Source organism: Mus caroli, unplaced genomic scaffold, assembly GCF_978045245.1.
Source record: "Mus caroli unplaced genomic scaffold, Mus_caroli_1 scaffold_7, whole genome shotgun sequence".
Taxonomy (NCBI): domain Eukaryota; kingdom Metazoa; phylum Chordata; class Mammalia; order Rodentia; family Muridae; genus Mus; species Mus caroli.
The window spans coordinates 21408060-21423957 of record NW_028227262.1 but is presented as its reverse complement, the minus strand read 5'-3'; the positions used below and the strand labels follow the sequence as shown (position 1 = coordinate 21423957).

The 15898-nt window shown below is 48.9% G+C and overlaps 1 protein-coding gene across 1 annotated transcript in view; it reads right to left on the bottom strand.

The window, feature by feature from the left end:
- Prmt8 (protein arginine methyltransferase 8) overlaps positions 1 to 15898 on the bottom strand; it is an 81963-nt gene that overhangs the window by 27233 nt on the left and 38832 nt on the right. Inside the window, exons 3-4 of the mRNA XM_021165307.3 lie at positions 12890 to 13045; positions 10043 to 10106 (exon numbers count right to left, since the gene is read on the bottom strand). Coding sequence (XP_021020966.1) covers positions 10043 to 10106; positions 12890 to 13045 — 220 coding nt within the window. The remainder of the gene's footprint in view (positions 1 to 10042; positions 10107 to 12889; positions 13046 to 15898) is intronic.

Genomic DNA, 15898 nt, shown 5'->3' with positions numbered 1-15898 from the left:
TAGACAGGACACTGGTGATGGAAAAGAAACCATCACAATCTTTATTTGCATATCCAGTGGCACTGTATCCAACAGACCCCATTAAAATGGCACAGGTAGGTCCTCGTGCCATGCATTCAGCAAGATACCCTTTCCTGGTCCAAATCCCTACTCAGTGGAGAGCAGGGAGCTTGAGATTCCACGCCTCCCGCAGGCATGCTTCCCATCCTAGCCAACTCTGGATGGCTGCAGGACTTGGAGGACCAGTCTACTTAACTTAGGCTCCAAAGACCTGTTGGCTTTAGCCAGAGGCCTTTTCTTAAACTGAAGACAGCACCTGCTATGTATCCTACTAGAAGTGTATTCATGCTCTTCCCATCAAAGACATCCAAGGACTCCTTCCTACCCCAAGCCATCCCTGAACACCGAGAAGCATAAGGGTGCTTTAGTCTGCTTCACACTCAGTGTACTGGCTGAGGGTAGGCCTGGCCCACACGATTATTAAGAAAGAAATGGTATCAGGCAGAATGGCTTCCACTAGGCTCAGGTGTCCAGAATATCACACACGTACACACACACACACACACACACACACACAATCTCATTCTCACCCTATTAACCAGACCAGAAGCCAATAAAGGATAGAGGAAAAAATGCCCCTTACTTCAGGAGATTTACACAGATGACCCTCCACCACTGAAGGTTTTTTTTTTTTTCTTTTCTTTTCTTTTTCTCACAGATTGGGACGCCCGGGAATCAAGATTTGAAAGTCAAGTGGTGTCTGTGCAGAGCACAGATGTTGTTGTCTTTATTCCCTAGGCAGCGGTCGTATAACAACTATTTACATAGTGTTTCCATGGTGTTAGATGTTCTAAGGCATTCGGAGAGGATTTAACGTATGTGGAGGATAGGCACAAGTAACATTCAAAGTCTACACAGTACACCCGCTATGCTGTTTTATTAAAGGGACTTGCTCATGCTTGGTTCTCGGTATCCTCAGGGGGTTCCAGAACTAATCCTTCATGGACATTGAAAGGCAACTGTACATTAGTCCCCCTTATGTAAAATGCTTGTCCTGTCCCCACAGCCTAGCTGGCCTCTGCTCTAAATCTGTCAAGTCCCTGCCTCAGAGTCCTCTCTTCCAAAAAGTATTCTTTTACAGCTAGTGCTTGTCAATGCTTAACAATGAGATCCGAGGGAGAGTGAGGGGAGGGGGCAGTTGGGGTACAGGGGGTGGGGGTTGACAACCTATCTATCTGCCAATGCCTAGGTCATAAACCTTCCTGCTGAAGCTGACTGGGAACAGGATGCCACTCGGGGCAGGGTTAAGAGAAGCGTGTGCAAGACTGGCTCTCTACAGCAGGCATGTGAGCTGCTCCCCCACGTCTCCATGACTGTCCGTGCAACTGCACAGCAGCCCCCAGCTGCCTCGCCTCTTCTTTCGAAGCACATTCACGACTTCTAATGACGCAGTAGTCTTTGTTCACTGCCTTTGTGACCATGCATCTTTTACGAGGCTAGAAGCTTCGTGACAGCACTGACTTTTGTTTTCCTAGTCACATGGTCAACTCCTGTCATACCTAGCATGGGGCCCGGCATATGGGACAATAATACTTGAAAGGCGGAATCAATAAAATTACTAATGGATCGTTTCTCCACAGTTAGGAAAAGGAGAGGCAATTGCCTGGAGCTTCGGGTACAGGTTCATTCAAAACAGTTTTACATGATTAATCTCATTTCTTCTTCTGACAGCATTATTTGTCAAGTTAATAAATGAAATGATAATAATAACAATGGCTAACAGGAATTGGCTGCTGCTGTTCTGTTCCATACAGTAGTGTGCTAGAGATATTTGACTGGATCTCCAAGGAACGAGAACGCGGTCCTTAGAATTTCACAGTACAGGTTGTGGAAACATACAAGGGCCAGTTTCAAGTCACTGAAGTGACTGCATCCTTTCCTCGGGCCTGTGGACGATGGCCCTGAAGGCTCACATAAAGAGCTGCTACCGACTGCGTCAGCTTTACCGCAGTAACCACCTGGTCCCCACAGTGACACTATGAGGTCTGAATCACCATGGTGCCCATTTCACAGAAGGAGAAACTGAGGCACACACACAGTAACTCATCTTAGGTGGCTAGCCGCGTTGGCCCAGATGGGTGTGAGCCAGGAGTGGCCCTATGCAGTGTCCCAAGATGGAGACAGGCAAGCATCAGCTCAAAGGCATCCTCAAGAAGTCCATGCTAGCTTTTCCTGCAGGCTCACAACCAGCCTGCTATTCCAGAGCTGATCACCGTGGTGCACACAACTGTAGGGATCCTGCAAAGACTTCCACATTCACCGTGGGTTGCTACTGAACATGCAGCTCACCTGCTGCTGGGAGCCAAGACCCCAGGCAAGGAGTAAATGAGAGAATCTTGGTAGTTGGTAGGGAAGACTTAACCGAACAACATGGATGTTTAAATGAATAAAAAGTACGTCTCAGCTAGGCTTCCACTTGAGAGTCTACCAGGTAGGTAAAGGTTAGGAGACAGCCCTGTGGGGAGACCACGCCCACACACAGTCATCTACCTCCCAGTAGTAGCAATGCAATATGGAATTTGCCGAGGGACTCGTGAGAACTACCATGGACAGTGTGTGTGTGTGTATGTGTGTGTGTGTGTGTGTGTGTGTGTGTGTGTGTCCGTCCCAGAAGAAAGGGGCTCAGCCAAGGCCCAGTGAAGTACAGACCAGGAGAGAGAACTAGGATGGTAACCTGGGGATGTGGGAGAAGGGGCATCTAACTCTTTGGTAGTGTGGTCCAAGAGACGAGACACAGAACATCAGGAGAGCAGTAGGGATATAGAATCCACTTCAGTGAAGAGATGCTTTCTGATGACCGCAGCAACCCAGGTGCCTAGCTGTGAGGTTTTGTCAATGGAGTGATCCTAAGATGGTGCAAGTGCCTGTCACAGAAGCAACTCAACAATTACAGCAGCATCCATCGGTCTGAATAACACACAGCTAACCTTTTTGGAGTACCTAATCTATGCCTCAAGCCATGCCTCGGGTGTACCTCCTGTACAGAGCTGTCTGCTCTTCATTGTGCAGTGACGCAGCAAGGTCCTTCAGGGTTGGATTACAGAGACCCTTGTGTCCCCTGCACTGTGTTGGGTCTGCTACCCTAAGATCTCTTCCATCTGGGACATGTATCCTTAGGCATAAACCCAAGGTGAAGGAAACAGATTATACCTTTGTGTTCTGTTTACAGAATCACACCAACTTTAATCCCTGCCCTGTGGTCAAGCTGCACAATGAGGGGACTTTCAGCAGCGTTTCTTCAGCCCCCCTCCCCCATCCCTGGCTTCTGCCGTGGAGGAGATAATAGTTGCTGGTGTTTAAGTCAGAGAAAAGTGGCTGAAACAGGCATGAGCCACGTGTGGATTGAGTCGCGTGAAGGTGGCCCATCTGTGCAGGTGGCTTTCAGTAGGTGTGTGTCTTCATGTGAGCAAACCCACCCCAGGAGCCCCCACGGAAGTGGAGAGGGAGCAGGTATTTTGTGTGCGTGTTGTTATTTATGGCCTGCCGCCCACACTGCCGACACTCATACAACTGGCGGTGGCGGCACGTCTAACTCATCTCCATGGAAGCACTCGTTCAGTCGAGCTGTCCTCTGTCGAGGACACATGCCAAGGCTGAGTAAGCTGGTTCAGGGGATGTGGCCTGCTGCAGTATCACCAGCCCCACCTACCTGTTCTAATTTGTAGAGAGGAAGAAATGAAGGCCACTGGGCCTGGGGCTCCCTTGTTGGGACAGTGTATTTGGGTGGGCAGACCTGAGACATAGGCGTAGCCCAGGGGGTGGGTTTAGTGACAGCAGTCTAGCCTTCACGGGGCGTTTGCTTCAGTTATGCATGAGACCAAACAGAGCTAAGTATAAGCTGTAACAATCCCCAGCATGAAATGAATTGAAACGAGTGAGCTGGGGCCAAGCAAACTAGATGTCCCCCATGCTGCTGGGGAAAGGGGGAGGCATAGATGCTATGGGGTGCAGTGGGGGATGGAAAAGCCTGAGTCAGGAGACAGTGGCTCAGCCTGGCCATCCAACACCAAGGTGGAAGAAGATGACATTCTCAGAGGACCACTGTGGGTGGGGCAGTGGTGCTCCGGAATGGGAGAGGCCCCCTTTAAGGTGGAGGATGAGGGTCCAGCACAGAATGGCCAAGTGAGTCAGGAGGTAGGGGGGCGGGGGCGGTGTCTGAGAGATTAGTTACATGGGAAAGGAGTGATCCAGTAAGCCAATATATCAATAACAGGACCATGGCTTTTCAATGTCAGAGGAAGGAAGTCTGAATATAAAAAAGGAGGAAATGGAGAGTAGACTCCTGGGGCTGCATTAGCAGGGGAGGAGTCATATGGGCTCGGCCTCAACAGTACACGATGATAGAGATAGGAATGAACATTGTATATATGTGCATACACACATTCATCACAGACATGTGTGCACACATATACACATACTCACACAACACACACATATACACATACACACATGTAACACACAAACACATACATCTATACTACACATACACATATGTTACACATACACCACACACACATATATCAAACACATGCATGCATACATGTATGCACATATATACACATATACACACACACATATTTCACATACATACTCAGGCCCTGGATCTCTGCAGTGAGACATCCTGACATTCTAAAGCTAAGAGGCATACCCCTTCTTAGTTTTTGGTTACTATTGTCTAGTCAAGGACCTTGGGGAAATGGCTGACTGAAAACAGAGGCACATGAAACACAAGATGAGCCTGTAACAACTGGGATTGGGAAATCAGAATCTAGGAGAAAAGGGGAAAGTACTGGGGCCAGATCTGAGATGCTCTCAGAGACCCAGTCAGGGATGGATGGAGGTCAAAGTACGGATAGCCAGATAAAACCTACCGAGTACAGTATGGGTGTGCAGTAAAAGTGTTGATAATAAGTAAAAATGTGAATAATTATAAAGAGAAATGATAACAAGATGATAGATGGTGAACAGACAGATCGATGATAGAAATGGATGATAGATGATTAATAGATGACAAATAGTAGCCATAGACTGTGTAAATAATGTGTTTATATTATATAAAAATACTAGAAAGTTAATGAAAGACACATGGTAGAGATGGGTAATACAAAAAAATAGATACATGGTAGATATGATAAATAGATATGATAGATAGACATAGAGTATATAGATAGATGATTGATAGATAAATAGATGATAGATTGATAGCTAGACACTGAGATATGATAGGTAGATAGACATAAACAGAGCATATAGATAGATAGATGATAGATAGATAAATGACAGATAGATAGACACAGAGAGATGACAGAGAGAGAGAGAGAGAGAGAGAGAGAGATAGAACACATGGAGAATGAAATGTTTACAGAATTTCAAAGCACCTCCCCCAGAACTAACTTGCTCCAAATATATTGTGACAATAGCAAGAAGAGAAATTATTTCAGCCAGCAGCAAAAGAAATAATTTAAAAGTACGGGGGGAAAATAGACCCCAGAGGTTGGAAGTCACATACATACAAAGAAGCCTACAGAGGGGTGAGGGGTGAGGAGTGAGGGGTGAGGGGTGAGGGGTGAGTGATGAGGGGTGAGGGGTGAGGGGTGAGTGATGAGGGGTGAGGGGTGAGTGATGAGGGGTGAGGGGTGAGGGGTGAGTGATGAGGGGTGAGTGATGAGGGGTGAGTGATGAGGGGTGAGGGGTGAGGGGTGAGGGGTGAGTGGTGAGGGGTGAGGGGTGAGGGGTGAGGGGTGAGGAATAGTCTGAGCACAGTGGAAGGCTCCTGGGGCTGAGGAATGACCAAGATCCCTCACAGTAAATCTTATTCTTTAGCCGGGCATGGTGACACACGCCTTTAATCCCAGCACTTGGGAGGCAGAGGCAGGCGGATTTCTGAGTTCGAGGCCAGCCTGGTCTACAAAGTGAGTTCCAGGACAGCCAAGGCTACACAGAGAAACCCTGTCTCGAAAAACCAAAAAATCAAAACAACAACAACAACAAACCCTGACTCTGTATCTATCTACACTTACCCCTGTTCCCACTTCCAGAACAGTGGCTGCAGGAAGAAGTGCTCAGGCCAGTGCTCTGACTCCCACCCCTTTGTCTCCACCTGTCCTTGCCCCACTGTTGACATTTGTTAACTGGGAAGAATCACTTGCCTATTTAGAAGAATGGAGAAGGGACTGAGGAGAACCTGGGAATGGCAGGCAGGCTGTGTCACTCAGACACAAAAAGTGTGGCCTGGTTTCAATTTTTTTCCATATATAGAAAAGATACCTGTCCTCCCTCTATCTGAGTTAAGTGCTTTTTAGAAGAGACATGTCCCCAACCCTGCTGAGGGAGCTAAGAGATGATAGACATTTAGCCAAAGGTCAGGGGTCAGAAGTCAGAGGTTGGGATATTTAAGCAATATTTACCCTGTTCAGTTTGAGGGCATTGCTCATAGCCATAAGAGCTACTGCCCATACAGTGCCCCAACCTTGTACCTGTCACCAACGCCCTCCCCTCCCTTTCACTCTGCTTCCTTCTTCACCCACCTAGATTCTGCTACAGCTTGAAAATGGTTGATGCTTCCCCACAAGCCTATGTATCAAAGGTTTGGTCTCCAGGATAGCATTAATGTAAGGTGGTGGGCCCTTTAAGGGGTGGAGTCAAGTGCAATATCCTTAGGTCACTGGAAGCATGGACTACATCTCTTGGCACCCTAAAAAGAAGGAAGTCTGTCCCCCAAGCATCCTTCCCCTCTGCTTTCTTGTTATTTTTAACTTCAGAAATGGAACTACAAACTTGTGTCATAGATAGTTGGCCTCCGGTATTTCATTCCGGAAACAAAAGCTGACAAAACCACACTGCGTCACCAATTTATTGTCATTGTTTCCAGGAGCCTTCCTCACGCTGGCTGCTGTGTCTTCTCATCAAAGCCAGGCTGCCTTCAGCCTCAGTGCCACACAGATGAGCCAGTGAGTGTGGAAAGAGAAAAGTCACAGAACAATGAGAGCTGGGCCCTCTGCGCAGCGGGGAGCCCACAGCTCGCTAGGAGAATAGCACATTTCCCAGCAGCCCCCACTACCCCAGCAAGCCCTAGGAAGAGCTCCCAGCCTCTCTCTTCTCCCTTCCCTCCTCCCTATCTTCTCTGTCTTGCATCCACATTGCTGAATAAATGGCAATAACAAACTAGAGGCCTTGGGCCACCAACCACCTCCATCTAGATGATCCCATTACTGTCTAAACTGTCCCTACTCTGTGATAAAGGTCACTCCTGCCCCTAGGCTCTGCAGCTAGTCCTTCAAGGTCAGTGTCCTACCACATACCTCTTCCTGTATTTCCTGAATCACACACATTTTTCCCAGCTCCTTTTCCTCCTTGACCCCTATACCCTCTGTAGCTACCTCTTCATTTTTTTTCTCCATTCCTCATTACTGAAAAAGGTATCACATCACAGCCTCCCCTAGTCTTACTCCAACTGGATTCTGGCCCCTGCCATACTGAGTACTCATTGGTAACTGCCAATACCTACCACGTGGCCAAATCCCATTGCTTCTCTCTGGCATTATCCAACCTCACCTCTTAGCGTTCCCTGGGCTGCTCTTGAATATTCACCAACCTCCCAGAAAGCATCTCCTTGGGTCCTTTGCTGGCCCTTCCTTCCTGCAGAATGTCCAAGTAATGAGTGGCTAATCAGCCCTATCTTTGTCTTGTTTCTTTACTCCTAATGGTTTGAGTAAACACCACCAGGGTGATGACCATGAATAGAAGTCTCTGGTGACTCCTCCTGCAGCCCTAAACACATAAGTTCAAGTCTTCCTCAACATATCCACTCAAATACCCAAAGCGAGCTCTTGGTTACTCTTTCACTCCTGCTGCTCCTGTGAGGCCTCTGCCTGCAGACAGCCACCTTCAGCCTGTTGCTCCCCACAGTCTCTCTCCAACCCAGCAGGAGTGGGTCTTTGCTTCTGAGGCTAAGACTAAGACACAACTAATTTCTCTCCACCTCTATGGCTTCCTCTAGTGCAGCATCTCTCTCTCTCTCTGTCTCTCTCTCTCTCTGTCTCTGTCTGTCTCTGTCTCTCCCCCCCCCCTCCCTGAAGCACGTTTGTGTCCCGATGTGTCTGCCATCGGCAAGACTCCACCCTTGCTTAAAAACCCTCCAAATGATCTCCTGACCTGAAGAAAGAAATCCAACTGTGTCTGAGAGTAGGCTGTGCTCACTCTGTCTTCCCTGTCTCATCTCTTCCTTCTCTGTGCTGTGGCTAATGGGCCTTTTGTGCCCTGAGCATGCCCAGTTCAATCCTGCCCAAAGTTCTCTCCCTCTGAACTTGGTATTTTGGGTTGAGCATGGCCTTAGGAGTTCATGTGCAGGATCCTTAGTTAGTGTCCTTGACAGTATTACTCTGGAGAGAAGGGGCAGTCATGTCAAGAACAAGTTTTTGGCCTCTTTTCCCTCCCACATTTCCACTGTGAGTTGGAGAAATACAAGTCCCTTACCAGATACAGTCAGCCAGTATGGGACTTCCAAGCATTCTAAATGGTGAGCCAAATTAAACATCTTTCCTTTATAAATTTCCCAGTCTCCAGTATTCCATTATAGCCACAGAAAACAGACAGTTGGTCAGTCTGTTTCCTTCATGTTCTTCAAACTTGAACATAAATGTGCTGGTCAGAGGGCATACAACCTAACCTGAGTGGCAGGTCCCCAGCATCCCTGCCACCCGAATGATCAGAAGAGCATTTGTTACCATGTGACTTTCTCTGACTGGCCACTGCTTCCTTTAGCATCTGTAATTCTGCTCCCCACCAGAAGGAGACTAAGTGAGTCAGAGACCCACTTGTCTTATTCCTTGCTCTGTCCCCAGAGCCAGGCTCATGGTGACACACAGAGAAGTTTGTGGACTGAATTATGCTCCTGTCTTTCATAGAGTCGGCAGCAACTGGGTCAAGCAGCAAACAGCACAGGTGGCAGGCTGGGTCCACACCAAAGTAGGTCTGTGACCTATTTCGAAGTAGTGTGTAGTATGAGGGCCACATGGAGCCTAGTCTCTCAGGTCAGAGCCATGGGGACATCTGGCACCTTATGGGGAACCAGAAGAGTTCTGGGGTACAATAGGATGTGTATCCAGGGCACTTATAGGATAAGAAGGCTAGGCTAGCCAACTCTTCATTGTGCAGTGTCCCAGCTTTCTGTTCTACCCTGCTCCCAGGCCTGCCAATGCACTCAACCTACTTCCCTCAGGAACACCCATTCCTTCAGGCTCCTTACTCCCCAGCCTTTGGAACTCTACCAGCCCTGCCTCTGTTCCAACCTACTCCTCACACTGTGGCTTCTAATCTACCTGCCACTCTCCTGACTCCACCTCCACCCAGCACCAGGTGTGTTCCCATAATGCCGAATGCCCTGGAGCCCATGGGGCATGGCAACCATAGTCAGTCCTGCTGATGGAGAAAGATTCTGAGGAGGTGGTCTAGTCAGGGACCCCTGCAGGTCTTAACATACTGAGGATGGGCCTCTAAGGGGGGGGGGGAGGCTGGGAAGGTCACAGATCATGGGACAAGAACAGAACACATCTCTCCTTGTGATTGGAGTCCAGCCCGAGCAAGGCTTCTCTCCCCCAACATAACCTGATGGACAGCATACTCTATCAATACTGAGGCTTGTGCCAGACATTCTGGACAATACCCCTGGGAAGGTGACAGAAGAGGATAGAGGGGCATAGAGAATGAGGAAGAGGGAGAGCACCAACTGCCACCTTACAGACTTGCCAGACTACAGCTGGGCACAGCAGAGGGTGTGGTGACGAGGACTTAGTTATAGACAGGGCTGGCTAAAAGCTAGGGTAAGACAGTAGGACAATGTCACACTCTAGAAGAAAAAATTGTGCAAGCTGTCCCTCCCCCAAACCACATGTTCTGTGTTCTCTCCTCCTCCTCTGCCCATCTGTGCTACCTGAACTGGTGAGTGCAACCCCCTAACCCACCACTCAGAGGTGGACCTTACCATTGTCCAGGTGATTGGCCTTAATGATCTTCTCCGAGTAGTCAGAAATACTGGAACATTCAATCTAGAAAGTACACAGAAAGAAAGAGACTGGGGTTTAAAAAGCACAGTTGGTGGCCAAAGCTCTGAGCCTTCAGGGTCCCCAGAGGCTCATGGGAAGAGTCCCAGCACATGACACTCCTGGGAAGCAATGGGACCTAGTAAGAGGAAGGTAGGTGACATGATCTCGGTTCCTCCTCTTCTTCCTCTCTTGGCTTTCTGGCCTCCGTGAGGGAAGCAGCTTTGTTTCAGCAAATGATCTACAGTAACATATGCCTCACTACAGGCTCGGGCCACAGGACCAACAAGCACGCACTGAGCGAGACCTCTGAAACGGAGTCAAAATAAACCCGTCTACCTTCTGAGTTGATTGGCTCAGGTATTTTGCCATGGTGATGGTAATCTGACTAAACACCCAGGACCAACTGAAGAGATGGAAAAACTGTTGATGTTCAGAGAGACATACACGATCTTGGCCACAGCCACGCAATGAAAGCGTGATAGCTAGAAAACTAAAATCTGTCCCCTCTACTCAGGTAGCCAGTGTTGTTTTACTAAATTGGCTACTTTGCCTAGAGACCAACTGTGGAGACCCTGTGTCTATGCTGGACTGAGGAGTGGCTGAGTGATCTCGGCATCCTGCAGAGAGGGGGATGAAATAGGGCAGAACGGACTAACCCTCTGAGGAGGGATGGAGGGTTACCACAAGTCTCCCTCTATACCCCATCACTAAGTCCTGCCTGGGTAAAGAAGTTCAGGACAGTTCTCTGGACTGGTCATAAGCTTCCCTTCCACCAAAGAACACACACACACAAGCGAACTCTGAATCCTTGAGCAGATGTGGGTAAGTGTCCCCTAAAGGTCCCCGTGTTGAAGGCTCAGTCCTCAGCCTGCTGATGCAACTGACACTGGTGGAGTCTTTAAGAGGTGGAATGTGGTGGGAGAAAGTTAGGATATTGGATGCCTGTCGTTGAATGTGATATTAGGATTATACGCCCTTCCTCTACCTTCCTTTTTTCCCTCCTCCACCAGGAAGTGAGCCCAAACCAAGGAACCAACTGACCATGAAATGGAACCTTTGAAACTGTGAGGGAAGCAAAATGTCCCATCTTTTGAAACTGACAGTCTCAGGTATTTTCTTATAGTAAACTAAGGCTGACTCGCATAACCCTCTGTGAGTCTTCGTTTGTCTGACAGAATCTATTCTCTTTTTCCTGGAAGTCTTTTCAAGATCCCAACATCTCTAAGAAGGGACTAAAGTCTTTGAGAAATAAATTTTCCATCAGCTGAGAGCAGGGCTTCATGGGGGATGGTTGGAGGTCAAGACGCATCCCAGAAGTTGGAAGCTTAGGATGTGTTGTCAGAGGATTCTGGGAGCAGAAGGGTATTTCCCAGGACCTATTCTGCTGCTTTACCTGGCTCTCTGACAAAGAGAGTTAAGGTGCTGGGGCTCGGGAAGGGTCAGTAGAGGTTATTGCAGAAGGTCACTGAGGGGGTTACTGATGGCCTCTGCCAACGCCCAGCTTTAGGGCTGGAAAGAAGTGGACAGCTACATGAGACCTAAGGGACAGATGTCATCAGCTGTGCTCTGTGTCCCAGGAGGACCCACCCTTCCTTGGTTGTCGGGCCTTTGGCTTTCAGGTTTCATTTCTCAATGGGCAGTGTTCCTGCTCTCTTCTCCTTCTTGGCTCCCTGTCACCCTACACACATGTGGCTCCTGAGGTGAGCATCAAAGAACACAGCATCTCCAGATAGACAGCTGGCCACATCCTAACTGCCTTCCAGACCTTTTACAATAGGCTTCAGTCCCTTTCAGGTGGTTAGATGAGGCTGAACTGCATACAGGGCCACGTGCACACAGATACTCTACCCTAGGCAACTCACAGGCCAGGCTGTGGACCTTGGCTCCTATTTTTCCTTTTTGGCTATCACCCTTTCCTCCCCTTCCTCCATTTCTACTCTCATTGGTTGCTTCATTCTTCTTCACTTCTACTCCATATTCTTCTAGCTTTCCCCCAAGTCTCTCTAGCCTGTTTCTCACCTCACATCTACCTCCTCCTATGTTTCTGTTCCACTTCCTGCCTCTGACCATGGCTTCTGGTGTACCCCATGTCCTCCCTCCCTCCCCAGAGCAGCGAACTGTGGTCAAAGGAGAAGCCTGGAACAGGAACAATTGATGAGCTATTGAGAAAGAAGCTGGTCAAACCTGGCAGGGCAGAGCCAGTTATGGCAGGCAGACTATGCCAGGTGGCCACTGTGAAGCACCAAGCAGGAGCCTTGGCAGAAACTTATCTGTAGCCCTGGATGACACAGGAGCCAGGGACAATGTCCCCAGATCAGCCCCACCAAGGTTGGCACTAACTTAGGTCTCGGCCCTGGAAGGGATGGTGTAGAGTCAGCAGATGAACGCAAGACCACTGAGATTCATGGCATCTGGATTCTGTGCTGATGAGGAGGTTTGAGAGAAGGAAGTCTGAAGCAAGGACGGGGTGTGGCAGTGATGTTGATGGTGCTGCTGTTGATAGCGATAGTGGTGATGGTGGTGATAGTTGTCATGGTATTGGAACTGCACTGTGATTGATTTTTCTCTGCTCCTCTAACAAGAGAGATCGACTGAGGCTAGGGAGGTGGCTTGGTGGAACAATGCTTGCCTATCATGCACAAGGCTCTGGGTTCCATCACAGAACACCATACAAATAGAAAAAGAGGTGGTCGATCAGGGTGGGTCTTTGTAGAAAGGTCCAGAGAAAGCCAGAGTCAGGGACCACTCAGAAGAAGCCAACAGGAGGGGGGGGATGACATGCTTACCCCAAACACCTTCTTGGCCCCTGCTTTGGCGGCAAACATGGAAAGGATCCCTGTGCCACTCCCAACATCCAGAACCACTTTGTCCTTGAACACATGCTTATTATGGTACATGGAGTTCCGGTACGTGAGTGTCCTCACCTCGTCTTTCAACATTTCCTGCAGTGGAAGGAAGAGAAGGATATGGTCAGGGGACTCATGAGCATCTGGGAGCACATCTGGGTCCCTGGAGCACATCTGGATCACAGACAACTGAATCATCCCAGTGACATCTCCTGGAACTATTGACATCGGTGGGTCGATAATGAGGATACTGTAGTATGTAAAGGTCACCCAGCTCATTCCAAACTGAGGCTGCTTCTAATGTCTACTTGAAAGACAGCTGAGAGTTATAAGAAAAGGAGCTTGTGTCCAAACTCAGCTCCAGGTTGCCCAAAGCCCAAAGGAAGGATCAGTACAGTGCAGCACAGGAGATCCAAGAAGGAGTCATTAAGCAGTAGTCCTCCTTAGCTCCCAGCAACTCTGTGGTTCACGTCTTTAAAAGTTAGTATCCGGACATAAACCCAGAAAGATACCCAGAAAGGGACTCTATTCCAGGCTGCTGTTGCAGGCCCAACTCCAACCAGCAGATAGATGCTGAAATTTGGGCTGGTTCTTGGTGACCTGGAAGGTGACCTCCCTTTTTGAAGGCCTCACAGCACCCACCCTGTGTTCCATTGGAAGTTTTGGGTCACCTTCTCCTGGCCCTTTCCTATGAAGTCCTCTCTAAGTAAAACCATGGATGAAAAGAACAGAAAGGCCCAGGATCGTCTCTTGCGTAGCACTCTTTCTGCCACCTGTCTTGTCTGTATTTACAGAATAAGCATGCTTTGTCCATTCACCCCCCACACTGTGATTCAGCCACCCTCTCTGACCGCCATTGTTTTAGTACCCTGTTGATGATCAGTGGACTACAGCACAGCCAGCTTTCTCACTCTGGGGACCTGGAGGCTCTGCCTAGAGTGTCCAGGAAAAGCATCTCTAGGAGCCTTCTGGTGATAAGCAGATCCCTGCTGCTAAATCATAGGGGATAGGTCTCTCTGCAAGGAGCTCCATTCAGCTCATCCCTGCTCCTGTCTCCTTTCATATTCAGTGATCCAAGAAAGGGCAGGAATGGAGGCCAATCACAGGGGTGAAGGCCACCTGTCTAGTCACACTGGTATTAAAAGAACCCTAGCCGGGTCTGGAGATGGCCTACAGAAGCAATTGGAGGGACTGAAGATGGAGGCGCAGAAGCACTTCCCCATGAGAAGGATGCTAAGGCAGTGTTGGGTAGAGGTGTTATCTGTGACTTGTAGGCCCTTTTAGTCGGCACTATGGCACATATAAGTTTGGGTTTTCTGCTCAAACACCTGACTGAGGGTACCCGGTCTAGTATCCACGTGACAGCTCTCTCTCAAACAGGATCAGGCCAATTTCCCACACCCACATGTGACAAGTAGACAGATCATCAGATGATTACAAAGCCAGTCAGAGCCAGGGTTGGAAACTTAGTCTGCAATCCCAGCGCTTGGGAAACTGAAGCATGAGAGCTACCACAAGTTCAAGGTCATCGTGGCTATATAATGAGGCTCTGTTTCAAAACGCACACACACACACACAAAGCCTTGACATGTGCAATCCCTCCGTCAAGCCAGAGATGTCAAGTCTTGAAAGAATTAGAAATAGTGTGGAGATACAGGGAAGGCTGTCCTCAGTGGGCCTGGGGCAAGTTCCCAGCAGGAGAGTTTCATGCAGGCCAGCCATTGGGTCCTGGATATAATTCCCAAGTGTGGTGGTTTGAAAGAGAGTGGCCCTATCGGCTCATATATTGGAATGTTTGGCTCCCAGTTGGTGGAGGCTTTAGGAAGGTGTAGGAAATGTGGCCTTGTTGAAGAGTTATGTCTCTTAGCCAGGCCCAGTCTCATGGTGTTCTCTCTCTCTGTGTCTCTGTCTGTCTCTGTCTCTCTGTCTCTCTCATTCTGGCTCACTGGTTTCTAGCCTCATGCAAAACCACATTTAGGACAAGGACCGGGCTGTTTTGAGGCCTTGGATCACCTGGGAACGCAGTAGCCGAGGCAGCATAGGGATAAGCTGGGGAGTAAATGAGCCAATAATCCAAAATGCTTGGAACAACACCCGATACACAATAAGGAGCTCACAACTTCAAACCCGCTGACGACTGATATTAAAAATCTCCCCAGCAGCAGCCTGGCAATTTGGATGGAAGCAGACCTTCCAGCGCCATCTCATCGCCAGGGAGCCCCAGGAGCTGGTTTGCAGCGACATCTTCACAACTAGAGCCAGCAAATGTTCACGCCTTCCTCACCTCACCACTTCCCTCCGTTTACGTTTACGGGGGTTCACAGGATGGAGTACAACAGATACGCAGATGACATGACTGGAGCTATACCCACCACGTGGCAAGCAGCAGACAACACTGACAGCTTTGGGGGCGTTTTGGGACAATGTTGGAGAATTATATAATAGGGCATAGCACAGGACTCATCTCCTGTACTCACAACAGCCATGGGGTTTGCTTCTGTTCTGGCTCTGGGGATGGGCATTTGCCTGAGAACTTCCAAAGACTGAATCAGAGTGTCAGAGGCAAGCCTATCCATGAGGTCTCAGCCTCAGCTCTGGAGACACCACCGGGACAAATTAATAGGCATCACGACCTCCAGGTGGCCACATTGGCTTCGAGCACTTCAGCTCTTTACCAGCATCACTGATGTGCAGGCTCCTCGGGGTGTCTGGGTCTGGCAGTTAGCGATAGACATGGGGCCAGAAGGTAAAAAACGAATAACTGGAAGCACCTCTTGGTTGCTCCCTGACCCTCCCCCCAACACTTGTTGCCATTCATTTGTTTTCAGTTTGTAGTTTACTTTGACCAGGAGCCCACAGTGTAGCCCAGGCTGGTTTTAAACTCTCAACAGTTCTCACCTCAGTTCTCAAGTGCTGGGATTTATATAGAGATGGGACACACAAACTCAC